The 27,322-nt window shown below is 45.2% G+C and overlaps 1 protein-coding gene across 2 annotated transcripts; it reads left to right on the forward strand.

The window, feature by feature from the left end:
- The first annotated feature begins 1,938 nt into the window (after positions 1 to 1,938).
- Positions 1,939 to 26,236, forward strand: DRD2 (dopamine receptor D2). Of its 2 annotated transcripts, XM_015884254.2 has the most exons (8): positions 1,939 to 2,563; positions 17,428 to 17,740; positions 19,851 to 19,960; positions 20,033 to 20,169; positions 20,323 to 20,513; positions 20,729 to 20,815; positions 21,472 to 21,790; positions 22,305 to 26,236. In XM_015884254.2, the coding sequence occupies exons 2-8, from the start codon at positions 17,459 to 17,461 to the stop codon at positions 22,496 to 22,498; spliced, it is 1,320 nt and encodes a 439-aa protein (XP_015739740.1). In that variant the 5' UTR covers positions 1,939 to 2,563; positions 17,428 to 17,458; the 3' UTR covers positions 22,499 to 26,236. The 2 variants fall into 2 exon arrangements, with proteins under 2 accessions (XP_015739740.1, XP_015739742.1); XM_015884256.2 differs by lacking the exon at positions 20,729 to 20,815.
- The last annotated feature ends 1,086 nt before the right edge of the window (positions 26,237 to 27,322 follow it).

Genomic DNA, 27,322 nt, shown 5'->3' on the forward strand with positions numbered 1-27,322 from the left:
AGGGAGAATTCCGTACTCTGTAGTAGTTTGCTTTGAAAATCTTCTGTATTTTTATATTTATGGAACACCGGTGGCAGAAAGACAGAGAAGATCCTGACACAGAAGGTGATAATGTCCTGGTCTGGGCCCTGAGAGACCTATCTCCTGTCCTCTGTGGGGTCAGAAACATTTCACCTTCTTTGCTCGTTGCGAGCTTCTCCTTGCATTGGAAAAATAAAGCTGTCAGTCAAAGATCTTTCTCTTCAGAGATTTCCACATCAGCAGCACGTAATAAGACAGTAAAATAACACACTACCTTGCCCTGATGATCTTGATGACTGATATATCACTGCCATTTTACTTCTGCAGTGGTGTGGTGCAGCGTGGGATGTGTCTTATCCTAATGTGCTTCCAGTGCTGATCAGATGACCAAGTTTTCTGTTAGAGAAGCAAAAAGAGAACACATATAGAAGAAATATGGCAAAACGCTCATCATTTTTGCCTCAGGAACTGTACTCTAATCACTGTACTCCTAAAATCAAAGAGGAGATATGTCCTAGGAGAGAGATATGCGCTCCAAATTAACCAGTACCACCCCATTGGAATTGCTTGCTTGCAGAGAGCTGCTGTTGGACAACCTTGAACCAAAGGGCAGTGAGCTCCTCAACAAGCAATCACAATCCAGGGATGCATCAAACAAACTAAGAGAGATTTTACTTGTGGATAAAACAACAGTCGTTGTTAATGTGTTTTATTCTCTCCAATGATTCATCTGCCTCAAGGGCATTTATTGAAATCCTTGATAGAATCTCACTTCAAACTTTTCAAGGAGCTCCACACAGTCCTGCTAACGCCTCTCGCAGTTTCCAACAGCTGCTCTTTCCTCGACTGGAACTGAGTTTTCAGATGAAAACTCCCAGTTTACTGCAATACGAGAGCACTTTGTGTGACTGTCGCTGGGTTTTGTGCAAAAGGTGTCAGCTCTGCTGTTCATCCGTCTGCCTGAGCACCGCAGAACTCACAGCAGGACATTGCTTGGACGAAAAGGACAGCATTTCAGTAATGCTTGGAAAGTCAAACCGATCTGGTTTGACTGAGATGAATCAGAAAGACAAGTATATGTCAGTTTCAAAGCAATTGATGGATGCAATATCCTAAAGGGGTCAGTAGCTCTGCTGCAAAATGTTCTGGGTTCCACATTCGGAAGAGGTTGAAAGCACTATTTGAGATCCACTCCCTTGCTGGAAATCAAACCTTTTTTAAACCTAAATAAATATATGGTTTTCATTCACTTTTCTCTGCTCAGCGTTATTTGGTAATATGAGAAAAACCTTCAGAAATGAAAAGTAAGGCATTAATGTGGAAAGAAAAGCTTTCTTATGAAACACATTGAAATGTAGGGACTTCTAATACTTTGAAAGTTAGGGAACATTAAGGATAGTAATGTATAAGAATATATTAAAATATTGCATCAGCAGCTATACTTTCATCATCCTTGCAGGAAATGTTTTCTCGTGGTGTTTCAATTGCAAAGAGATCTATTAAGCACTACAGGGTGTTCAAAGCAGGAGCACTGCTGAGCATTTCAGCCTGTCTGGTTCCCAAACACATAGGACTGTACTGGGACTTTTCTTCCAGGGAAGAACGCAGAAGAACGATCTCTCTCCGTGGCATCGATCTTCTTCTTTACAAAGAAAGTATACAGAAGAAATAACACCTAGAGGCAGCTCCCCTACCCAGAAAATCCTGCCTCCTTCCCTTCCCTACCCGTCCCGGGGGTCACACCGCGTTTTGCCTGCCCTCCACGTGAAACCCGACAGCTGTGCACAGAGCCGGGAGGACTCAGGGCGGCAGAGAAACCTCGGAGCCTTCGGGGTCCATCGGGGCTCCTCTCCCCCGGGGTCCCCCCGGAGAACCCCGCCGGGCGCCCCGCGGCCGCGCCCCGCCCCTGCCCCGCCCGGCGCCGCTGTCCGGCTCCCGGTGCTGAATCCGCCGCTCGCTCCGCAGCCCCGGGGCGGGAGAGCCGCCCGCTGCCCTGCAGCCATCTCCTGGAGGGCTTGGAGGAGCAAGTTTACCCCTGGAAGGCAGAGCACGGAGGGAAGGGGACGGATCTCGCGGCCAGCCCAGGGAGCTGGAGTGGAAACAGGTTGTTTGCATCTCGGCGTGGGAGGAAGGGGCGGCTCTGGCAGCCAGCGAGCCCAATGCGGGCTCTGGGAACGGGGATGGAGCTGCCGCTTCTCCACCCAGTGATGTGCTGAAGGAAATGGACAGAGAATTTCTGCAGGAAGCTTTGCTCCCAGATCGTGTCTTCCCGGGAAGCCAAAGTGCTCCCCGAGCTTCTGAAGTTCCAGCAGTTGCTAGCTTGGCTTGGGGTTAACCACAGCAAGGTTCGTCTGCACGAGTCCCAGTTTGTTTTTTGCTTCTCTGCATACACACGGTCAGGAAAAGTGCCCCTGAATACTGAAAAGTCTCTTTGGAAACCCGGGAGAGCTCAGAAGAAACCACGGTGGAGAGTTGTGGTGTTTTGGATATATTTGGCACAAAGTACTGCCGCCTCTGCTCGAGAAATTCATATGGCTTGAAGGTAAGAGACAAATCTTGATGCTTTTCTGCAAGAAATACGAATGCTGTGAATATCCCAGTAATGGAGGAGAGAGACGAATAGATGGTGTATTCACCACTGCCTAGCAATGTAAATAAAGACAATGGAAAGAGAAAATATTTGTCGTTACACTGTCAGATCCCTTTTGAAATAGAGTAGGTGAAAGCAAGACTTGAAATTTAAAAACACAGAGTATCTTGATTTTTTTTCTTCTGAAACACTGCAAACCAATAAACAATGGTTTTAAATACTAGAGGTGCATGTAGAGATTCTAAGAAAATAGGCTTTGTTCTAGAAGTTTAATTCTCAACATTGCTTTCACAGGCATAGAATGGAAATAAAGTGGCGGGGAAAGCTGTAGGAGGAGGATGTGTGGATAGAGTACAATGTAGATACATTGCATTTCCCCAAAGAGATTGTTCAGTTAAACTGCTTTAGGGAAATTTTTTATCTCATGACACTGACTGTTTATTTTTTATTTAATTTTAATTTTATTATTATTCTTTTTTACATAAAGCAATGCAAAGCTCACGTACCTTATAACTCACTTCCGAGTACCAGCTGTGATGAGCTATCATTCCCAGTGAAGGACATCAGATTTGTTTCTATCTGCCTTCCCAGAACAGGCCCTGTAAGGCAAGATTTCAGCAATCCTGCAAGGTTTATAATAACCTCTGTGGCATAAAAGAACTCTGAATTATTCCTGTTTCTACCTTAATATTTCCCCATTGTCCTTCATCTGTAAGTTTTATCTGGCTTTTTGAATCCAGAGGAAACTAAGGAGTGAGGCAGGGGAAGCAGATGAGAGGGTTGTGTTGGGTCCAGTACAGCACTGAAGTATTTTTGTTCAAAGCTGTTGACTGTAGGTGGTTTCTACACAGATAACACATCCTTACTGTCAAGTCCCTCTCAGCCTGACTTACCCACATGCAAAGCATGAAGCCATAGAGTTAACAGCATGTGGAGCATGAATCACTGTTCAACAAGTAGAACTTAAAAAGGAGGGGAAAAAAGCATTGTTGTTTTGTAAGTAGCCAGCCAGAAAACTATGATATAAATGTTCAAATAGATTGTGCATACAGTTCACTGCAAAATAGCATGGACTATATTTCTTACATGTACAGTGTCTCATTCAGTCATTCCTCTTTAACCATAGAATGATCTTAAGAGTTCATAAACATATCACAGAATCATATAATCCTGTGGTTATGCTTTTGAAATTGCATAAAAGCCATTTGTTTGCAGCAATCCAGGGAAAATCCATTGCCAAAACTGCTAACTCCATCAAAGCTGTGTGAAGAACCCTACCAAAGAAGTGGAAATACACCGTCTGTAATTTTTGTGCATGTTTTCTCCATTTGTTATTTTCACTCCCCAGAAATTCTGCTACTTCAGAGTCTATTCCCTATGTCCCATTCCTCAGAGCAGAGTTGTAAAAGCACTTTCTATTGATCTACAGTACTGCATGGTTATCTTCTGCTTACATAGGCAGGGAATGTATGCCAGGCAAATCTGATGAAGTGAGAAAGAAAGTGAGAAATGCAGACTTTGGATCTTCTGTCTGTCTGAAATCATGAAACTGGGAGAGATGGTTGTGTATTAGCAGAATTACATAGATATGAGTTTGGATCCTGCCTTTTCCCTAATGTTTCTAAAGTTAGCTATAGAGCCACAATTGTCTGATAATAAGGTGAGGTGTCACAGCATCTGTAAAGTAAGATTACAAGTTTCAGACTTCAGGGAGAGGATGTGAACTTCTGAAAGCCAGGTGAAGCTGGGCTGATGGTAAAGGTTAAGTTGTAGCAAACACGGTCTGTATCAAGAAGCAAAGAACCTCCTTTTTCCTTTGCATTTTCCTTCTGTGCCACTTTCACACTGGTGAAAGGCTCAGTTGTGATGTCAGTTAGGTAAGAGGTCACATGTTGTCCTGCATTCCCACCCTGACAGCGCTCCCCCGACACAGCCCCATATTGCCATGCAGCCCATTGGGGTTACACCCATGTGAATCCATGGAACAACAGCAGTGTGGATATATGTACACCTCTCACGAAGGAATCACAGCTTGGCATCCACTCTCTCTGCATGCACTGCATGCATGCAAAGCAGCAAGCATAAAGATTGCACTTCAGTCCTTCCCAGCTTTGGTGAAGTGTAAGGCACCTGCCTGGGAGAAATACTCAGCACTTCCCTTAATGGCACTTCAGTGCAGTTTCAGTATATTCCTCCCCGTATGCTCTTGGGGTTGCACACTCAGGCTGTTGCTACCCTTAGCAAAGGCTCCAGGCACTGGTCAATGGACAGCGCAAGTTACAAACTTGCTGTTAAATGCAACTGGAAAAGAACAGCAGCATTTTGCAATCAGGTTGAAAGTGCTGAGCAATGGCACTGACAGTGAAGACCCATGACACCACCGAGCAGAAAGGCCTAGCACACACAGTATGATTACCTATGCATTCTTCTTCTAAAATTCCACCTTAGCATTGAAACACACACATAAAAAATCCACTCCTGCCCCCCCACCACATCCTGTGCTTGCTTAAAATTTGGAATTCAGTTTTACCTTTTAAGAGCTCATAGTGCTGACATTTTGATACATCTCGAAAGGACACAGTAAAACCTCTCAGGAAGCATAATTACCCTGGATGCCCCTGTGTTCACTGCAGGGTTAAAAAAATAGTTACAAGAAAATGCCATATTTTACATTCTGAATGGAACACTTCAGTTCTATGGGGCAGCTGAATCCACTCTGTATAACAGCCAGAGTGCTCCATGTCTGTAAGAACACCGAGGACCGATACAAACCGCCTTACCTGTGGGTATCCAGTATGTTGTGTGGAATTATCTACCTGTGAAACTGAAGGGAGGATTTGGATAGGAAAAGGATTTGGATAGGAAAAGAAGAAAGTAGGGTTTCATATTACTTGGAAATATTTGGACATCGCTATTTCCACTGTGTGACAGAAGCAGTGGAATGAAGTCCTATTGTGTTTCTACAAAGCATTTACTTGCTTGTCTTTAACCCCCTTTTGCCAGGCTTGCTCTTTTTCTCACGCACTTCTTTATGTAAGTCACTGTATTTCTGACAAACACCATGTATTAATTCTCTAATACAACAAGGAACTTTGAAAAGAATACTTATCCTCAAGTGCACAAGTGTCTGTGGCTCTTCAGATATGAATAAGAAGGGTTTGGACCATGAACCTCATGATCATCTCATAACAACTCTTCTTCACTTTCACCCTGTGTGCAAAAATTTCCTCTGAACTCTCAGGGAATCTGGAAAGGAGCTTTCTGACACGGCCATAGCCAACATCTCAAGGCTAAGAGATAAAGGATGGAAAGCATGTCCACATGTAATTTAGCTGTAAAGCTTTTTGTCACAGTATGTCTGGATACTAGAAGTTCCTAAACATTGTTAACATAGGTTTAAGGGGAGACTCTTGCCAATCTGGGTTAGGCGGTCTCAAGTATAAGGGAAATTAATTCTCCAATGGGCAATAAATATACAGGAAGGACACTTGCTCAGTGAATGCCTGAGATGCTAAATCTTGTATGATAAGAGGCAGCTTTCAGAAATATCACACATGCTGCCCCTTTCTCATGCTCCTGCCCAGGCAATACGTTTCAGTTTCTGCTGGAGGAGCGGTGATGGACTAAAGGAAATCTGTCCGACTCTTCAAGGTTATTCTTATAAGGCTACAGGAAAAAATACAGTAGGCCATGTCTTAAAGCATAATAAGGTTTGGAACTCAGGGGTAAAAGGTTTGCCAAGATTTGTTTGGGATCAAATGTTGCATCATTTTACGGAGAAAAACGTGCAGTACGTAGATTTGCTTGGGCAAACTCTTCAGGAGCACACAACTGAGACCGATTAATTTGCAGCAGAATGTTGCTAACTAGATTCTTTGGGAAGGGGGAGGCAATTGTTTAAGTCCTGTCAGATGCATCATTCTTTGTGCTGTTACAAAACCAACCTATATTCAATCTAAAACGGTTGCTAATAAGTATTAACTCCCCTACCAATTGTTCCGCTTCAATCATGTTTTCTCTTGCTGTCCTTCATCTGGATATTTTTAGCATTATAATTTTTTAAAAGATGTGACTCTGTGTTCAACTGCTTCTTTGCTGTACATCCCTCCCAATTATCTTGGTGGGTATTTTTCTCTCAGCCCCCTGGAACGGGTTTATTTCTGGTTTACTCTTCCCCGTTGGTTTCCATGTGGTTATGTGGGAGGCTGCACATTCTTTATCAAAGCAGAGAGCCATGATTAGTCCATTCAGAAAATGTAAATGCAGCCTTATGTGTTCTGTAGCACTGGAGAAAGAGGGATAGACTGGAAGGCGCAATAAAAGCAGTCAATAATAGATCACAGTACCTAACCCTGTCGGTAGGCCTGGATGATCAGAGTGACGTCCACACTTCAAATTTCTAGAGGAGCTGAATAAACACATCAAACCTGTGTACTGCTGTCTGTGGAAGGCTAATCAGAGTGCAATCCAGTCTTGCTGAACTAAGTGAAATCCACGGTGGCTGTACAGCCCTTGCACTTACCATTCAGTTTGATTTTTATCTTCCTTTCCGTGCGTGTTCCATTATTTATCCCAAATTTCAGATTCTGTAGCCTCAGCTGTTTCTGTCTGAGAGCTGAAAACACACTTATTAGTTGGTAAATACATGTATCTGATTTTACTCACTTTTCAGGTTGCCAACCGCTAGCGCTGTGGATGCATCAGCAAAATCAACACTATTGAGAACGCACTGCGCAATTTGCAGCTTTGTAGAGAAATGAACCCTTCACCAACACCACAGGTTTCTGAATCACATTCTCCTGAACACTAGAAATGAGGAAAGACATCAGAACAGTGAAATGTATTGCCCAATAGATTACACCTCGCAAATTACTTGTCTGATCTGAGCAGTGGCCCCAGGCGCTATTTAGATTTCTCGTGCAGTTTGGAGTTTTAACAAATTAAGATTTTGCTTGGCACAGGCACTCTCCTAACCTCCTGTAACCTCCTTATTTGCATATTTCAAGCTTTCACATATTTCTGAAATGGACTGGAGAAGTGTGATTATCTGTGGGACTGAAGGATCCCGAGGTTGGAGTTCAGACCTTGTTCTGTTTTCTCTGGCAACCAGTTCGGACAAACCAGTTCAGGAAGATCCTTGTCTACATGCTTGGAAATCCAGCATCTCCCAACATTAAGAGAACAGGGTGCCCCCAACCAGCTCACTGTCCTTTAGCATCTACACACAGATGGAGAAGTCCCAATTTAGTTAGCCATGCTTGATAAGCCACAGTTATAAAGGTCTTATTAATTAAAAAATCATTAATAATATATGCATTTTTAAAAAACCATCAATATGATTAAATAGTAAAAACAGCTCTGGTCCCACTACATGAATCATTTATAATCTCTGTGGGGTTATGGATGCTTTATAAATGTCTTTGTGATTGTACAGGAATACTTCAGCACACTGTGATTGAGTGAATGCGTAAGCTCCTTATTTTCACCTTCTTAATGGCAATCTGATGCTAATAATTAGAGATTTTTAATTGTCTGACTAACAGAAGAATCAAAAACTCAGCATCCAAATCTGTGTGTTAGCCAGGATTTCTGCATGTCTTTACTGTTAGCTTGTCCTTGGCTGTACAACATGTATATCACATTGGTTGTAATCTGTAAGTTGGGATTCCAGATCTCTTCCAGTGTAAATAAATAATAGCAGATTATTAAAACTGTTATTCCTTTTGGTATCCAAAGGGGTTGTAAGAAGGAAAGGGATAGAGTCTTTAGAGGGATCTGCTGTGATAGAACAAGTGGAAATGGCTTCAGACTAAAAAGTGGGATTTGGACTAGAGATAAGGAAGAAGGTTTGGCACTGAGGGCGGTGAGGCACTGGCACAGGTTGCCCAGAGAGGCGGTGGTGCCCTGTCCCTGCACACAGCCAAGGTCAGGCTGGACGGGGCTCTGAGCACTGCTGGAGCTGTGGGTGTCCCTGTGCACTGCCCGGAGTGGCACCGGGCGGCCTTTCAGGGTTCCTTCCAACTCAAACCATCCTGTGATTCTACAAAAACATTACAGTTGTTAATTTTACAGCTTCACACCAAGGGTACAGCCAACCTTTGGGCTTCCCTTGGTGGTTCCATTTTAGAAAATGAAGATGAACAAAGCGGTCTATTCTTCACTGTCAAGCATCAGTAATGAAGGTTTTGGGATTTCCCAGGACAGCTCTGGGGTAACTGCTGCCCCAAATCACAGTGCTGGTTCTGCAGGGTATTACGTGCTTGGACTTGCCAAAAACTTAATGGTCAAATCTATTTCCAAGGGCAGCTGCTTTTCCCATGAATTTTCTTGTTGGCTTTTTTCCCATTACAAGCACAATAATCTCTTTGCTATCACAGCTTCTTTAGCTGAAGAGTTCTGGGTTCAGTGCTTCTGACAGAGGTGAGTGCTTCTGGAAGAGAAATTTTGCCATTCCCTGTTCCACACCACCAGTAAAGCCAAAATATTCTCTAAATACCCCTTCTAGAATAGAAACATATGCATTTCTTCTGGAAGGTGCTTCGCTAATGAAAAGAGAGCTCCACACGATAACAATGTGCAATTATTCGTTATGTAGGAGGATGTTTGCCTACATATGATGTGTATTGCTTTGCAATTTCCTTTCCAAGTGTTATTTTTATTTATCTTGAGGGTTTTTTGTTTTGTTTTGTTTTTGTTTTTCTCTTTTCCTTATTGTGAAAGAAGAATCAATTAGGAAATTACAGCAGTGACAGAAAACGATGAAAAGAAATAATGATAATAAAGTTAAAATCCCTCAGGTCCTCACACTGCAATTTGGTTAACTGCTGAATTTCTGATTCCAAAAGGCTCAGATCACAGAACCTCCATATGAGACAGTTTATAGGAGCAAAGAATAAGAAAATAAAAAGAACATCCAGGAAATACTGAAGTAAAGCAGTGACTGGATGGGAGAACAGCTCAGTGATGGGATGTTTCTCTCAGCACTCCACCCTAATAGCGTTACACTGAAGACATTCCCAGTGCATCTGGTGTGACAGCACATCAATCGCTAAGAACGCATCTCCTTTCCAAGTGATAAAGTCAAATCAAAAGGACTTTCCTCTCTGACCCAACCCACGCCTGAGTTAGGAATAAAACCATTGGTCTGGTGCTTGCACTTTGTACTCCACAAGAAGGGCACAGATGGCTCCAGCACTGAGAGGCAGTGGAGGTAGGCCAGCATACATGGGCAAGGGATATCACATTCGCACCTTCCTGAGTCTTCTCTCATCTTGTTTCTGTTTACTGGAACAATATTTAATGCTGAGAGGGAATTCAGTTATTTCAGCACTGTTGCACATCAGTTTGCAGAAAAAAATAAGACACAGATATGGTGGGAAACAGCAAATAAAACCTCTTTGGAATCTCACTGCAAGTTATTTCTTCAAAATAGGATGAGAAGACTGAGCTCTGATGGGAGGATGAAGGAAATTTTGCAGGATGAGTGTTAGGGAGCATGCTCCTTTTTGCAATGTTACAATGCATTCGTTTTAGGAAGGTGAGTGCCTGGCAGAGACTTTCCTTGTACTTCTCTGCTTGTTTCACTGCCAGCAGACAGGGAGCATGTGTTCAGCCCATGCACACCTTGCATTTGGTCGCCTCTGCCCCCTTATTTATATTGCTGATGAATAAAACTGTCACTGGAGGCAGTGCTGGCTTTGGCCCTACTTTAACTTCTACAATTACTTTTACCAAGCACTCCATAATTAAAAACATTGGTGACTCCTTGCAGTGTTTCACTGGAAAGAGTACCTGCTCCTCCCGTATGGAATGGAAATATTCATGACTATCTGGAGCCCCATTAATGACTTTCTGGATTAAATGAATATGCAAACAATATGGAATTTGTAACTGGACGGGTCCAGATTAGCTGGACTGTGCACTGTCAAAACAGCTGTGTGCTCACCTGGAAAACAAGTGTGTCCTGCACCATGGGGGCAAAGCCACTTATGCCACCCACATGGGCTCCGAGATGGTTTCTCTCTCCTTCCCATCCCAAGACATTGGCAGGACAGAGGCAGTCTCCCCTCATCACCTCTACAGGGCTTGGCGGTGGGGCTCCTGATCCTGGGCTGAGATCCTGGGGTTTCTGCTGCTATGGGACAGAGGTGAGGGATTGGGTGAGTCTAGCGGGGCAGCACGGCTGTCTCACGGGGCTGTCTGATCATGTGTGACACTCCTTGTCATACTGCATTTCCCATCAGCTCAGCCAAAGGGCTGGGGGAGAGATGCCCAGCCCCTTCTGTGCTGCTTCCCTGCAGTGTGTGAACAGGAGGGGTTGTCCTCAGGTGACCGGATGGGGGGGGAGGGGGAGAGGGTTGACAACATGGTGTCACTGCAGTGCTGTCATGGGGACATGGCTGCAAATTCCCTCCTAACCTCTGCAGTGTGAAGGGCAGCAGGGAAAGGTCTGGCCAGGCTTTGCAGTGCTGGTGACTCTCTGCAGGCTGACTGTCTGTAAAGCTTTTGGTTTGGTTGGTGGGTTGGTTATGTTTGTTTGTTCAGAAAAATCATCTTGCTGGCACTTTCAAACAGGTTTGGCCTGTCACATGGCACTTCTGATACCCAAGCTAAGGGCCAAATCCACCTGAAATAATGTCAAAACCTCCAGTGGGAATAAAACTGTGCCTAGCAGCAATAGAACTTCCAAGAATTAACACCCCTTTGTCACAAGTATCAGCTAAAGGGATCTGCTGTGTAGTTAATCTGTGCCCATGGGCCATATTACTGAGTTAGGAGGGGGACACAAGAATGCAGCAGCATTACAGCTGAATGTATATTACAGGAATAAGAGGTAAACAAGTTCTGTGCTTATCTGGAAAGCTGTGTGGGGACATTCTGACAAACACTTGCCATGATGCAGAGCAAGAATGACATTATCTCTCCGAGTCCTTCCCAGCACTGTGGCCACAACTTCTGCTTTGCAGAGCTCAGTTCCTTGATGCTGAGTGCCCACACTGTGGGAGGAGATGGAAAGGATACATCCTGGACTACATACGTGCTATTGCACTTCCATTTTCCTTGCAAAGCTGACAAAGGTGGGTGCTGGAAGTCAGGATTTAGGCAGAACAGTGGAGCTGATTTGGGTCATGGATTAAATGATTAAAGATCATTAGGATTTGAAATTTGAGCAATGCTGGCTGATCTGTACAGGGGAATACATGGAGCCTCCCCACCCCCCCAGGGGCTGCAGCCACCTCTGGTCCGCACTCACTATGAAACACAGAGCATCCACTAAAAGGGATTTTGTGGAAAATATAAGTCTTGCACAGCTCAGGGCAAACTCTACCAAACCTGGGAGACAGAGAGGAAAGGGAGAAAGGGAAGAGGAAAAAGGGCAGCTTTGCTTTCCTTTGGAATTTACTTCTTTTGGCAAACATTTTTGCAAACAAGCTTAGTGATAGGAGTGGCAGTGAAAAGAGCAGCTGCTAAATGAATGTTAGATGGCATAAGTGGAAGACAAATATTTGATATCCTCAACGTGAATTATTATTATTTACTTTTAATAAAGTATGGCTGAGGGCCTCAGTGCTGACATGTCCTTGTGTTTCGTGCTGCATCGATGCTGAGAGTCTGAATGGAAGGAAACATTGTATATTCAACAGAGGAATTAACACAATCTATTTTTGCAATCAAATTAAGTTACACTCTTTAAATAACAAGTATCAAAACAAAGGGGGAACACTGATCAGACCAAGCCAAAGCATTTTCTAAATCCTTCGATAGTTGGCACCTTTTAACCAGTACTGAAAAGTAAATCATGGATTCATAAAACTGCTCAGGTTGGAGGGGACCTCAGAGCCCACCCAGTGCCACCCCCGGCCATGGGCAGGGCTGCCCCCACCAGCTCAGGCTGCCCAGGGCCCCATCACACCTGGCCTTGAGTGCCTGCAGGGATGGGGCACCCACAGCTCTCTGGGCAGCCTGTATAAATATTTTGCTTAAATTTCAACCACTTCTAGAGATAACTGCTGGGGATGGGAGGGAAGAGATTTGACCTCTTCATTTCCTGAGAAATAATACAATTAGCTCTACCAGTGATTAAAAAGTTATCTGCAGACATTGGTGGATGATCTCAAATACAGAACAAAATCTGAAAGATGGATTAGCAGCATCATGAGGCTGGGGGGCTGTTAGATTAGTCAGAGGCTCTGCTCTGAGACCTAGCATTAGTTTACATGTTAAGGAATCAGGTCTTTTGTACAAAACAGGATGTTAGGTCTACAGCAGTGCAATAGTTCATAAGAAGGGATGTCTATCGAGTCAGAAGACCTGCCTGTGACAGCAGCCATCTCCATGTGAGATCACAGGAATGAAGTCACATACGAGGCTGAGCTACTAATTCAGCCTTCACTGTGGCCGTTACCATTTTCATTAGAACCTGAAGTGCAAAATATGGTTATTTCCACAATTTGCCTTTATGTGTGCCCAAAGAAGAAGGGTCTTTGGTTTTAAGAAAGAAATTCCTCATCCTTACATACTGAAAATAAGGGAGAAAGGAACAGACTCTTTAGTGGTGTCTGTGTGATACAAGAAGGGGAAATGGCTTCAGACTACAAGAGGGGAGATTGAGACTGGAGATAAGGAAGAAGGTTTGGCACTGAGGGCAGTGAGGCACTGGCACAGGTTGCCCAGAGAGGCGGTGGTGCCCTGTCCCTGCACACAGCCAAGGTCAGGCTGGACGGGGCTCTGAGCACTGCTGGAGCTGTGGGTGTCCCTGTTCACTGCACGGAGTGGCACCGGGTGGTCTCTGGGGGTCTCTTGCAACTTAAACCCTTCAGTGTTTCCATGGTAGGGCTAGGAGTCCAGGACTGAGAGCACATGCAGTCACAAATGGTGTGAAAAACAGTCCTTGTCTGCCCATCCTTTCCACCAGGCTGAGCGCTGTTCAAGTGGGCTGCATTGGAGCAGCTCCAGCTTGCAAAATTCTTTATCTGCCAAATGCTGAACATGGTACAGCCTGCCCTGTACCCACGTCTACTCCAGGAGTGATAGGAATCAATGGCTCTGCACCAGCAGCCTACCAGGCAGGAGCCAGAGCTCTCATTACATGGGTAAAGGCAATGAGGATGGTTTCTAGATGGAGATTATTGCTGGAGGAAGCTATTCATATGTCCTTCCAGTTTGGAAGGAAAACCACTGATCTGCAGCTTAAAGAGCCCTCCTGTCTTTCTTTCTGGGCACCTGCTAAGCCTCCTCTGATCAGGGATGGCAGCTCAAAGGGGTGCTGGTTTGATGGTGCCTATGCTGTGAGCTTGGAAACCTGACTGGGGTGGGAATAGTGCTGGGGGTTCCTCATCACTGAAGGAGAGGAGCTGATGCTGCTGTGATTCTTCTGTCTGAGCTGCTGTTGGGTCAGTGGCTTAGACACAGGGGTAGTGCAGAGCTCTGAGTGGTGCAGAGAAAATAACTGCGGAATTGAAGGCCTCTAAAGACCCCCACTCTGAAGAGGTCCCCTAGAGAAAGGGAGCAGAGGAAGCTTTTCCACAGGCTTTTACAAGGAGTTGATGGTTAGAACTGTTACATCAGATAGATATGAAGGTTGTGCAATGCTGAAGTTAGAATTCAGTTTCAAAAAACCCAAATCTTCGCTTCTCATCTCTATATCTGGAGGTGCACAAGTAGCTAAACCTGCTGCTTGCATAATCTTATTGCTGGAGAGAGAAACACTAGGAAATTCAATGAGAGAATATCCAGAGAAGGGCAACAAAGCTGGTGAGGGGTCTGGAGCACAATGGGGTGTGATGGGAGGGTGGAGAAGGGGAGGCTCAGGGGAGCCTTCATTGCTCTCTATGACTCCCTGACAGAAGGTTGTGGTGAGGTGGGTGTTGGCCTCTGCTTCCAGGCAACAGCAATAGGATGAGAGGGAATGGCCTCAAACTGCACCAGCGGAGACTCAGGCTGGACATTAGGAAAAATTTCTTCTCCATAAAAGTGGCCCAGGGGGCTGGTGGGGTCACCATCACTGGAGGTGTTTGTGAACCATGGAGATGTGGCAGTGAGGGACACGGTCAGTGGGCAACATTGGTGGTAGGTGGACAGTTGGACCAGGTGATCTTAGAGGGCTTTTCCAAGTTCAGTGATTCTAAGATGAGTAAATTCAAGGGATGTTTTGTCTGCATGATCAGCAGCAGCAGTAGCAGCAAGTCCTCTGGTTCTCAGCCAAGTCCAAATTCACAGTATTTTCCTAATTCCTGACCTTGCCTCCTCCTCAGTCCCTGCATACCCCATGCCCTGCAGCTCCCTGCTCTCTGTCTGCTGCCCTTCTTGCTCTCTAGGCCTGGAATTCACCACGCACAGCAGCTCAGGGCTCATATGCAAGAAACAGCCCAACTGCTCCAGGAGCTGCTTCCCCTCACACAGAGCTCCTGGATGGGGAAACATAACAACTCCTCCTCCTCTTCCCCCACCTCCCTTCTCCAGCACAACGCCATCTCCCTTAATTATGGTGCCTGCATTGCATTCTCCGTGGAGCCCAGTAAACAGCACCAGGAGACATCTGCAGGACGGAGAGGCTGTCAGTTTGACAGCTTTCCTGTGGCCCATCGATTCCACATCTTCTGAAGAGGATGACAATATTCAGGAAGGCACTGTAGTGTACAGACATCACTTAGACATTGATTTCTGGGAAACAGAAATGCCTTTGGAGCAGATCTGTCTCTGAACACCTTTCTCACACAGCCTCAGGCTGGGTTGGAGCTGCACAGTGTGGGGAGGAATCAGGGCAGGCACTGGGCACAGGGCTGTGACCTTGCTGCTCCATCCTGCCCTTGACCGCTCAGTTAATCCGCAGCTGGATTAGCTCAGGCACGCTAACAATCCGTGTGGGCTCCCAGCTGGAATTAAGGTGGCTTTGCTGCAGTTAATTCAGGATGGAATTTGTTCTGTTTCAGGGCTCTGCCCACACCTGCGTCCCACGGCCCTGCATGAGCAGCCCTGGCTCTGTGCTGCCCTGGAAGTGGTGTGTGGAGCTCTGACCCCATTCCCACAGGTGCCCGTCCTCCCTCTCCTCTGCACTTATGATCCCATCCCCCAGCCTCCATCCACGCAGCTATCTGGATAAAAGCACTGAAAACTCTTCCTTGCTCTGTCTGAGAAGCCATCAGCAGTGAAGGACCATGAAGCACCGTCCTGTTCTAGGCAGCACCAAGAAGCATTTCCCAGTAGGGCAGGGATGCTGATCCTCCCTTCCTGCTTGTGAACTAATGGCAGACTTCCTGGCTCACTCCTGAAGAGAAAATAGAGGAGAAGGATGATGGTGCAGTTGGGTTTGCAACCAAAATCAGTTTTATGCTTCTCCCCTTTTTTTCCACCAGAATAAAAGCTGAAACAGACCAAAGCCATTATAGTGAGTTACAAGAAGCACAAGGTCAGCTTATTACTCTGCTCTGGAAAATAACCTTGCTGTTCATCAGTATGATGTGACTGTGGCTTGCACAAAATGGTCTTGGAAACACCTATGCAAGATGTGCTGAACACAACAGCACTGCAGTTCTGATGTGGGACATCACTGTGCCTGACAGGAACATGATCTGGTGTGGGACGGGCAGTGGTAGAAGGGAACTGGGCTGACCTTGAGCCGTTCTGCTTCCCAAACCAGAGCCCAGCCTTTACCAAACCTCCTGGTGACCAAACACCTTTCCATGCCCATTCTTTTTCTGGGTTCTGGAATGAACCTGACCCATGGCTTTGTAATTTTGTGCAGTTATCGAGTTGGAAATGAACTGCAGTCAGAGCTTGGGAGCTGGAGCAGCCAAGGGGCTGAACCTGCACATATCAAACCATTCAACACCTTTTATACTTTCCAGATACTTTTCTATGTTCCTGCTTTTTCCTCCCCCCCCACCCCTCCCATCCTGCATTATATGCATGTTTCTGCCTTCTGTAGATAGCTTTGCATTATCAAAGGGCAATGGGAGAAAAGAAGAAATTGTCGCTGCATTTAGCATTGATTTTTCCCCCTTCACTCTGAGTCACATAAGCTAACATTTAATTAATTTCTGACACTTTGACAGTTTTTAAGAAGACATTTGTAGAGCTATCAAGTGCCGCTGATAGCACTGTCAGACAGACACTTTTTGAATTATCAGCTATTAAGGACCCATATGCAACAAATTTTCAGGGTTTATTATACAAATTGTTCTCTGAATGAAGAAAGCGCACAAAAGCTCAGTGAAACATAAGGAAACCATTGTTCCCAAGTGAATTTGATATTTGCAAATGTTTTGCTATTTTGATCACTTACGTGATTCTATAAATCTAATTCGCTTTGTCTTTTAGTGAGGAAATTAAATGGCCTTTTTAAGGGTCTGTTGAGAACGTGGCTGGATTTTCAAATCACGCTGGTCTTTATGGAGGTGCAGCTTGGCAAAAATGAAACAGGTGATCTCAGGAAGCGCTGAGAAGTGAAACAAGGTCCATTTCTAAACTGAAACTCCTAAACAAATAGTCAGAACTTCCAGCTGCCTTTAAACAGCTCTTGCCTTTATTCTTTGACTGCACCCTCTGACATGTCCCCCCTTTTCTTCATGTAATGACTGCTACTGATAGTCCAGACTGCAGAAATCTGGGGGAATTAACCCAAAATGGAAATGAACTTCCCAAATCCTTGCCCAGGTATCTGACTATCAGCTCAAGCAGTGCTCTGGATGTCCGTAGCACTACCATTCAGCAGCCATCTGCACATGGGAATTCAGGAGCAAGGCCGCGTGCGCATGGTCATTTTGGTTTTATTTTACATGTCAATATTTGTCTGTTTTTCCAACATCTTTGTGCAGAGTGGAGCTGGGACCTGGCAAGCTCATCTTCATGGATCCCCTAAACCTTTCCTGGTACAACAGTGACACTGGGGACAGGAACTGGAGCAAGCCGCTCAACGAGTCCAGTGCAGACCAGAAGCCTCAGTATAACTACTATGCTGTGCTGCTCACCCTCCTCATCTTTGTCATTGTGTTTGGCAATGTGTTGGTCTGCATGGCTGTGTCCAGGGAGAAAGCCCTGCAGACCACCACCAATTACCTGATCGTCAGCCTGGCAGTGGCGGATCTCCTGGTGGCCACACTGGTCATGCCCTGGGTGGTCTATCTGGAGGTAGGTGACCAGCTTTTCCTCCCAGTACTGAATGGTTCTGGTAAAGGAGTTCCGAGGGGGAAGGTTTAGCAAATTGGACGTCAGCTATTTCCAGACCTCCAGAATTTCCCCAGAAGTGTTTTTAGGGAGAATGTATCCTTGGAAAGAGTAGTCAGGCATTGGATCAGGCTGCCCAGGGAAGTGGTGGAGTCACCATCACTGGAGGTGTTTGAAGAAATGGTAGATGTAGTGTGGAGGGATGTGGTCAGTGGGTAGTATTGGTGGTAGGTTGGACGAGATGATGTTAGAGGTCTTTTCCAACCTTAATAATTCTAAGATTCTTTGTTTTAAATTTTGTAATAGTCGAGTTATTAAATGAACAGACATGATAGCAGATGACAGGTTCACTTGAAAACATGCTATTGTTCAGAAGGCTGAATTACCACCCAATAGCATTGAAATTTTGGCCTATAAATCCAGGGATCAAGAGTGAAAGATCTCAAGTTTGTTTTCAAGACCGCACCAACAATCTGTACATTCCCAAGCACAAGAATGAGCCTAAAACAACATCATGAGGGTCACAGTAAAACTGCACAGAGCAGTAATCAGAAACCTATTCCTGAAGGACTGCAGTAGTAAGAAGAGCAAGCAGTTGTAGAAGTAGGTTGTAAATCCAGAGCTTTTATGTCACAATATATAAGAGAAACAGACTCCCAAGTGAGCTACTTGTCACATTACTGCCGTTAGCATGTCTCTTCGGTACAAAAGAGCTCTATGCTTCTGCAGCACCGAGCCATACTTGAGTGGCACATTGTTTTAAGAAAGCCAAATACTCCAAAATACTGCTTACCCGGCAGCGAAGGGCTCTTGCAACAGTAAACAGCACAAAAGAATGAAATAAGCCTCTAGAGGAAAGAGTGGAGCAGCAGAAGCTGTTCTTCCCCCTGTCCTTGGCTGGGATGGCTGCATTCCTCAAACAGCCAAGAGCTGGGATGCTGGCGACCGACAGAGAAAGCATAAGACTGGAACTACACCAAATTTGCAATTCATTTTCAGGCATTTCATTAGGAGAGGAAATGATAAAACAGAGGCAAGCAATGGAAGAAGCCATAATCAATCAGCTCGTTAAGTATTAATGCAAGGCAAAACAAACCCGCTGATGTGACACGGGCTGTCGAGAAGCCACAATACTAATTATCACTCCAGTTAATTATTGTTTGTGTGGCACTTTAAAAATGTAAAGCATTGTGCATGTGCTGAAGCATATTAACATGACCACAGGCTGGTTGTGACTGTAGCTAATGCCCCTGGGATTAGTTACACTCATCTATTGTATTTCTGTCTGACAGCAGCTCCCATGTTGCGAGGAGCCCTGACTCTCTTTGGGCCAGCTATGGGGATCACGGTGTTTTCCATACACTCAAACCCATGAGTGCAGGAACTTGATTTTGCACAGCCTTATATCTGGCTGGGAACCTTTGCCTTTGGGCAAACTCTAGTCGAAGTTACTGATGTGACTTTGTCTCTTAAGAGATTTTTTAATCACTGAGTATTCATCTGTCACTCAAGCTTCAATGCAGTCATTCTTTCTTTCTTCTTCATGCTGCCTATGGTTATGTATATCAGAGCAGAAATAACTGAAGAATAGCTATCTTATTCATTCTATTTTCAAATGCAGTAGGACTCTATTTTTATTAGAGGGAAATATACATTTTCCATCACATGCCAAATACAGTAGTCCTAATAATTGCTATTAAATTTAATTTTCAAAGTTCAGTTTCAACAGCAAAATAGAAGAGAAAAAGTCTACTGGTAGCTAGAAGCATTATCTCTCAGTCTTTGTCTTTATCACAACAAGCAACATGTCAAAGGATTTTCACTCTGAATTAAATTCATTTTGTTCACAAAAATTAATACACATTAAATTTCTTCTCCGGTTTCATAAACAAAGGCACAAAAGGAAGCTTCCCCGTTACTGATCTTTGCCAGGTGTAATTAAATTTAAAGCATGTCTAATAAGAGCTGTAAGTACAACTAGTGTTGCTTGTGATATACAGTCGATGCCTGTCCTGTCAGACCCCTCCATAGCACTCCTTGGGGATTTCCTGCACTGACTGCATTCTCTCTGCAGGTGGTTGGGGAGTGGAGGTTCAGTCGGATCCACTGTGATATCTTCGTCACCCTCGATGTCATGATGTGCACCGCCAGTATCCTGAACCTCTGTGCCATCAGCATTGACAGGTGAGGGCTCAGCGGCGATAAACCCAAGGCAGCACTTGCAGAATAACGTAGGTCTGTGCCCTCCTGCTGCAGGTACACAGCCGTAGCGATGCCAATGCTGTACAACACCCGCTACAGCTCCAAGCGCCGTGTCACCCTCATGATTGCCGTGGTCTGGGTGCTCTCATTTGCCATCTCCAGCCCAATCCTGTTTGGCCTCAACAAGGCAGGTGAGTTGTGCCACCTGCAGCTGGCTGTTGGCATCTACTTGGCTCTGTGGGGTAGAGTTCTCCTTTCACTCTGGGCATCCTCTAACAGAGGAGGGGGAGGTTGGTGCGGGTCTGACAGAAGGGACAGCGAACCCTAAATATTTTGTCTTCCAGATGAGAAGGAATGCATCATTGCCAATCCTGCCTTCGTTGTGTATTCCTCCGTTGTCTCCTTCTATGTCCCCTTCATCGTCACCCTGCTAGTGTATGTGCAGATCTACATCGTGCTCCGCAAGCGCAGGAAGCGCGTCACCACCAAGCGCAGCAGCCACGGCCTGGACTCAGACACGCATGCGCCTCTGAAGGTAAACTCTGTGGCTTCCTCCCTTCACTAAAAACACGAGGGACACTTGCCTCCATTACTGCCTCTCCAGAGTAGTTCTCCATGTTAGCACCTTAGTCACATCAATTAATTTCTGCTACATGCCCTGTGCTTGTGTTTCCACATGCCTCCCCTACCAGCAACCCTTCCTAATTACTATCTGCTTGTGTAACCTATGAGCTGGTGCTTGCCCCTTAGGACAAATGCACTCATCCAGAAGACGTGAAGCTCTGCACAGTTATTGTGAAGTCCAATGGGAGTTTCCAAGTTAATAAGCGCAAAGTGGTGAGTGTTAAAGAGAAGTGGTAGTTTTTCAGAGCGTTCAGCTTTCCCCTTTCTCTCTTCTCAGGACTCAAAATGAATGTATGCAGTGTGGGAGAAAAATAAGCTAAGAACAAAGGTTACCATTCAACCTCAAAATTTAAATATTCTTCCTGTTCCTTAGAGTGAAGCAGGGGGTTTAACACCACAGAGCTCGGGAAGCCAGACTAAGCTCACCTAAAGATCAGCTGTAAAAGCCATGACATTTTAACAATTTCTGTCTCTTTGATTTTCTTCTCCTCTCTATTATTTACTTTAAGTCTTGGACTGCGTTGGCTGTGTTGGGTTTTGCTTGTTGGTTTTGTTTTTATTTACACTGTTAAATCTGAAATCAAATACATGGGGAGTGGAGACAGTGTCCCTCCCATCTCTAAACCTCCTTGTGCAATGAAGGAGCAAGAGTCGTTTCCTGCAGTTCTGTCAAACCCATCTACCCAAATGTATTCTTACATGTAAACAACTTCTAGACTTTTCTCCAATGCTCTCCTAAAAAGGCAGGGAGGGAGAAGAGGTGTTGATGGTTCTTCAGCATCATCCAGCTTCACTCTGTAAGAAACATTCATTGCTTCTCCCTGTATATTTACCTGTCTTTATGGTATGTGCATTTGCTTCTCATCCAGGAGGCGGAAAGTCACATAGACATGGAAATGGAGATGGTGTCCAGTACCAGCCCCCCTGAGAGAATGCTTGCCAAGCCAGCAGCACCAAGCAACCACCAGCTGGTTGTACCCATTGTCTCTAGACGGTGCACCTTGGACAGCCCTGGGAAAGTAGAGAAGAATGGACATGCCAAAGAAAACCTACACACGGCCAAGGCCTTTGAGATCCAGTCCATGCCTAACGGCAAGACGAGGAGCACTCTTCTCAAGGCTATGAACAGGAGAAAAATCTCACAGCAGAAAGAGAAGAAAGCCACCCAGATGCTAGCCATCGTACTTGGTGAGAGCACACACTGGCTTCGCTTTGTGTTCCTCAAGATAGGCAGCAGCTACTCAGGGTTAGGGCCCACAGTCTGAGTGTTCGACACAGACTGTTTTCCCAGGTCCCTGATGGAACAGTTCCACTCTGTATGTCAGAAATGTGTTTGTGTAATCAGGCAGGAGGCTTCCAGTAGGAAGGCTGTATTCCTCCAGCCAGGAATGTGGCGTGGGGCTGTACTGAAGGCTCAAGAAGCTGTCCAGCTGTCCAGTGTTTGCACTGCCAAAAGACAAGCAAGAAGGCTCATGTGCTTTCTAATACAGCTTTTAGTGCAAGAGGCAACGTAGCTCAGTAAGAAACTATGGGCCAGAGTTTTTGATGTAACCTGTCTATTTACAGCAGCAAAGTATTTCTTTACCATTTGGTTACTCAGGATATAGACAGACATAGCAACAAACAGAAGTTTTACTGTTCTCCATCTCAGAATTTTTCCAGATTTCAGCAATCAAGATCTGTCTCTTTCCTATACCCCCAGGTGTTTTCATCATCTGCTGGCTCCCGTTCTTCATCACTCACATCTTGAACATGCACTGCGATTGCAACATCCCCCCAGCGATGTACAGCGCCTTTACGTGGCTTGGATATGTCAACAGTGCTGTCAATCCAATTATTTACACCACCTTCAATATTGAATTTCGCAAGGCTTTCATGAAGATCCTCCACTGTTAAAAGTAAAAACATTAACCACACTTTTACGAATGAGAAGCAGAATCCAATGCCATTCACGCGCACAAACAGGCAGCCATGGAGAGGTCTCGAGCTCTTGTGCTGGGCATGAGGAGTGCAGTGCCACGGAGTGCCGTGCCCACACACCTCTTGGCAGGGAGATCATGAGGATCTTCATACTGAGGTTCTCCCACCCTTTGGGGCAACCTGGATATCCATCCCAGGGGCACTTCTAAGAGCTACCCTCACACTGTGTTTGAAGTGGAAGCAAAAATCGAGACACACTCGCTTGATTCTTGCCTGTGGCCATCTAACCTTGAGTGCATTAAACACAGACACTCGTAGAGCCGTGTGCAGGCAGTGATGAGTCACTGCTGCTGGCTCACACATGGAGTCACTGATATGATTCTCACCAAAGACAAGAGCATCTTCTCTGCTTTGCAATAGGAGCCAGACAGAGCTTGCAGAAACTCCATACAATATCTTTGCCTTCACCTCCAGCTGACTTACCCAGTATCAAACATCTGCAGCCCTGAGGGAAAACATACATACAAATTTAAGAGGCCCCAAGGTGGGTTAAGAAGGCACTGCCACCTACGGATCCAACCCCTGCATCAAGCAATGGGCAGAAGGAGGAGGAGAAGCATAAGTCTCATGCAGGACCATTACATCAATGTAAATATGAGTAAATAGGATGAATTGAACAGAAGCCCAAGCCAAAAAATAAAAGGAGAGAAATTAAAGAAGTGATACTTTGTACTGCACAGTATACACTCGGATCAAACAAGATGCCAACCATCACTGATGGTCAGCCAGCCCAGCAGCAATTTCTACCCACCAGCATTTCATCTCCAGACTCTCTCAAGAAGTAAAAGCCAGGTGAGGAGTGATAGCACGATGAATGTAGAGACATGAAGACTGTGCCAGGGGAGACTGTGCATCTGGGGCCACATCCATGTCAGATGTGAACTCTGACAGAACAAGTTAGGTCCAGTTCTTCCCACCTAACTTTAAGGCACCATAAAGCCAAGTATCACCTCAGATATTATTTACCTATGTTTCTCAACAGAGAGTGTGCAAAGTAACGTCGTGCCTAATTTAAATTAGCAGAAAATGAGATCAAGACTGTATTTTGGAAAAAAAGCCAGAATAAAAGCCCAAGAAAGTCCCTAGCTAGACCTGCTCTGTGTCCAGGTGGGACTCTGGATGGGTCCATGTAGATGTTTCCAGCATCTTTCACCCCCTACTGTGTTTCGTAGTTTAAAACAAATGGAAATCCATAACAGCATAATGTCCCCATGCTGACTTTGGCATTGGCAAATCCACTTTATGCTTATCATACTCAGTTCACAATATATTTTATAATATCTCTGTAAATAAAATACGGTAAATGAATAAAATGACATGGAAATAGGTCTGGCTAGAAACTCGTGTAGGCTCTGGAGAGCTTGATGATGACAATAGCCATATGCAGAGGCAGGCTCCCTCATTCCAATCATCTGCTGTTTCCTAGAGAAGTTAAAGCAATCCAGAGAGCAATATAATCCCCTTTTTCTCTATGCACCTTGTGGAATATCCACGCAGTTTCTGCTTTAGAACCCTGCCAAGCAGTGCTTCTTTTATTATCTGTTTTTCCTATTTGGTTAACAAAGTGTTTTCCCATGGGATGGGCTGCACAGGCTGTGTGTGTTCCAGCTGTACATCAAGGAGAGACTGCATCAGGCAGCTGCAATGCATGCTCTCAGTTGTCTTCTGGAACCAAGGCAGGAGTCCCACCTTGATCCAAAGCTTTCCCATCTAATCCTCTGTTCCTGGAAGAAGCTGATAACCAGTGTTATTAGTGTTTTGCCCATGGGCTTTTATAACATTTGAATGTGGCTGTTCAAAGTCTGGTCACAGCTATAAATTTAAATTACAGATGCCTGAATGTGTAACTCAAGAGGTCTCAGGCACAGAAAAGTTTCAAGCAGGTACGTGCACGCAGTGGTGGGAATCAGTTCAGACTGTTCTTAATTGAAAGATTCAACTGAATGAGTTTAACTGCATTGAATTGAATTGCATTGAATGAGGAAAAAAACACTGATAAGCCAATGCTTATTTTTCTATCACATTTACAAAAGCAGAAATGTGCCATTTGTGAATTGCCAGGTGAGGAGCTGAATCAAAACAGAAAATAATATGCATGTACAGAAAAAAACACCAAAACAATTAAAGCATTTGGAAGTTGCCATAGTTGATATTTCCTCTGTACTAACGCCTGGTGTGGGCCCTGAATGTGGATAAAATCTCAACCTTGTGCCATAACTTTACCTTCTGTTCAGTGTTAACTCAGAGTAGGACAAAACCACCACCTGCACTTGCTTTCTGAATACAGCTCAACACACCCAAATTCGAGTCCATCTAGTGATGAGCAGCTCTTCCAAAACATCATCAGGAGAAAGAAATTCTCAGAAGGAGCCTGTTTTCTTCTTGAATTTGTTAATTAGGATAAAGAAGGATGGGTATATTTTCATAGAGAAGGTATATTTTCATAGAGAAGTCTTTTTTGAAAAGAATTACCTGCAGCCCACCACCATGGGTAGACCTCATTGCAGCCTTCCAGTACTTGGAGTTTACAAGCAGGAGAGAAATGCCTTTTTACATGGGCTGATAGTGACAGCATTTGGGACTTAAAAGAGGAGAGATTTAGCTTGCATTAGGAAGCAATCCTTTCCTCAGAGGGCAATGAGGTGCTGGCACTGCTGCCCAGAGAGCTGTGGGTGCCCCATCCCTGCAGGTGGATGGGGCCCTGGGCAGCCTGAGCTGGTGGGGGGCAGCCCTGCCCATGGCCAGGGATGGCACTGGGTGGGCTTTGAGGTCCCCTCCAACCTGGGCATTTCTGTGATGACCTTTAATCTCAATGAGGTTTTAAGCCACCTGCTCCTAACACTCTGGACTCAGAAGTGTTCTGTGGGAATATCTGTATCCCTTCTGTCCTTGGGAAGGCAGCAATGTCATGTCTGCTTATCTCTGCAGCAGCTTTGCCTTTCCCAAAAGCACTCACTCTTAGAGAACAAGCTTAAAGCACTTTCTGTCTATGAACTGAGCTTCCACAGCTCTGTGAAAAGACAAGAGCTCATCACCTGTGGCTTTACACAGAATGAACAATTGCCAAAGGCAAGGGCAGCCTGTACTGGCACAGCACCTGGCATGGTGACATCCAGCCCCTCACAGTGATAAGGCGGCTACAGTGCACGGGGCATTGAGGTCTCCTGCCGCAGACCTGGCCACAATATTGAACACAATATGAGAAGGTTTCTTTCTCTGCTGCAAGGTGAATTCTGCTCAGAAACACTTGTTACAACCCTTTGCTGCAGTCCCTGTTTTGTGATTCAGCATTTGTGTTTGAAGCTTTAGTTTTGCTTATGGAGTCTTCCCATTCCCGCGTTTCCTCCATGGCTCACGTCCACACTGCAGTGTAGCAAAGCAGCTGGGGGACCTTCTGCCTGCACTGATGCTTCCCTGCTTGCTCCCGCTGCAGCTGTGGGTCTGTTGATCCTCCTGATCATTGAATCTTGCTGAAAGAAAAAGGAGAGCAGAAAAACAAAACAAAACAAAAAGCCACTACCTCTGTGGTGAACAACTCCAGTGAAAACATGGCTCCTGGAGAGTCAGGAATGTACATTACCCATCAGCAGTACATGTGAAGGCAACAAATGTTTTCATCCAACACTGTAATTAAAGAGAGACTTGCACAAGCTACTCCGATGTCATCTGCTTATTTCATTCTTTTACCAGAAGCTGTGACAAAGCTGCTTTGCTGTAATGGGTCAGTCTGGTTATACTGCACGTCATACAGGCACAACAGGAGAGGATGTAGGTGAGACCTTGTATTTTTCTCTGACTTGCTTTGCAGATCAGTCGCATTTCTTCTTTCTCCCTTATCTCAGTTTTTGCCCAGGAATCTCAACTTTTGTCTAGACACAGTCTCAGATGTAGGAAAGAGAGGGTGTATGGAGACACAGGCAGAAAGGGCTCTTAAATCTCCCCATGTTTCTTCTGGTCTAGACAGAGGCAGACTGGGGAGGGAGGGATGACAAACAGCCGGGCGCAGTCGCACTGGTACTGCTGGCACAACAGCTGCCTGTGTTTTACTTCTTGGCGCTGCTCAGCCCAGCAGCACAGGTTGAAGGCAGTGATTGATTGAAAGGCACCGCTCTCACCAGGACACTGTTCATCTGCCTGGCCTGCAGATGAATGTGAAAACAGACAAATGAGCCAAACACATCCACCAACCTGCCTCCAGTTCGGTGCACAGCAATAAACAGTGCTGAGGAATGAACAAATTCTCAATCTCCTTGTGAAGAAAATACACACAAGCTGTTAGAGCACTATGGCGCTGCAGACGATCTGCATAGGCACCATATTTTTAGCACTATAGCTGTGTAGGAATGTGCACATGCCCAAAAAAACCTAATTATGAATTTCAGCGAGCCCACCTGAGGAGAGAATTCCCACCACCAACAGCACTGGTGAAGACAAAGGAATGGCTCACAGGGAGCTTTTCTCCTCCTGCCTTTCTCTTGTCTTATGCTAGAGACTGCTAGATATGCTAGAGATGTTCATTTAGGAACATTCACACTTGTGCTGTGCTTATGCCACAGTTTGCTTGTGCCAGCTGCTTAGATATTTGGCACTGATGCAAGAATCAATCCAATAGATGCGTGTGAACCTCAACCAGGCTCAGCACAACAGTGAGACCTCAGCCTCACCACACCTTTGAGGTTGGGGTTCTCTCCAATATTATTTTTCATTGTACGACAAAATAACCACAAAACCCACCAGCCC

This window comes from Coturnix japonica, chromosome 24 (genome assembly GCF_001577835.2).
Source record: "Coturnix japonica isolate 7356 chromosome 24, Coturnix japonica 2.1, whole genome shotgun sequence".
Taxonomy (NCBI): Eukaryota; Metazoa; Chordata; class Aves; order Galliformes; family Phasianidae; genus Coturnix; species Coturnix japonica.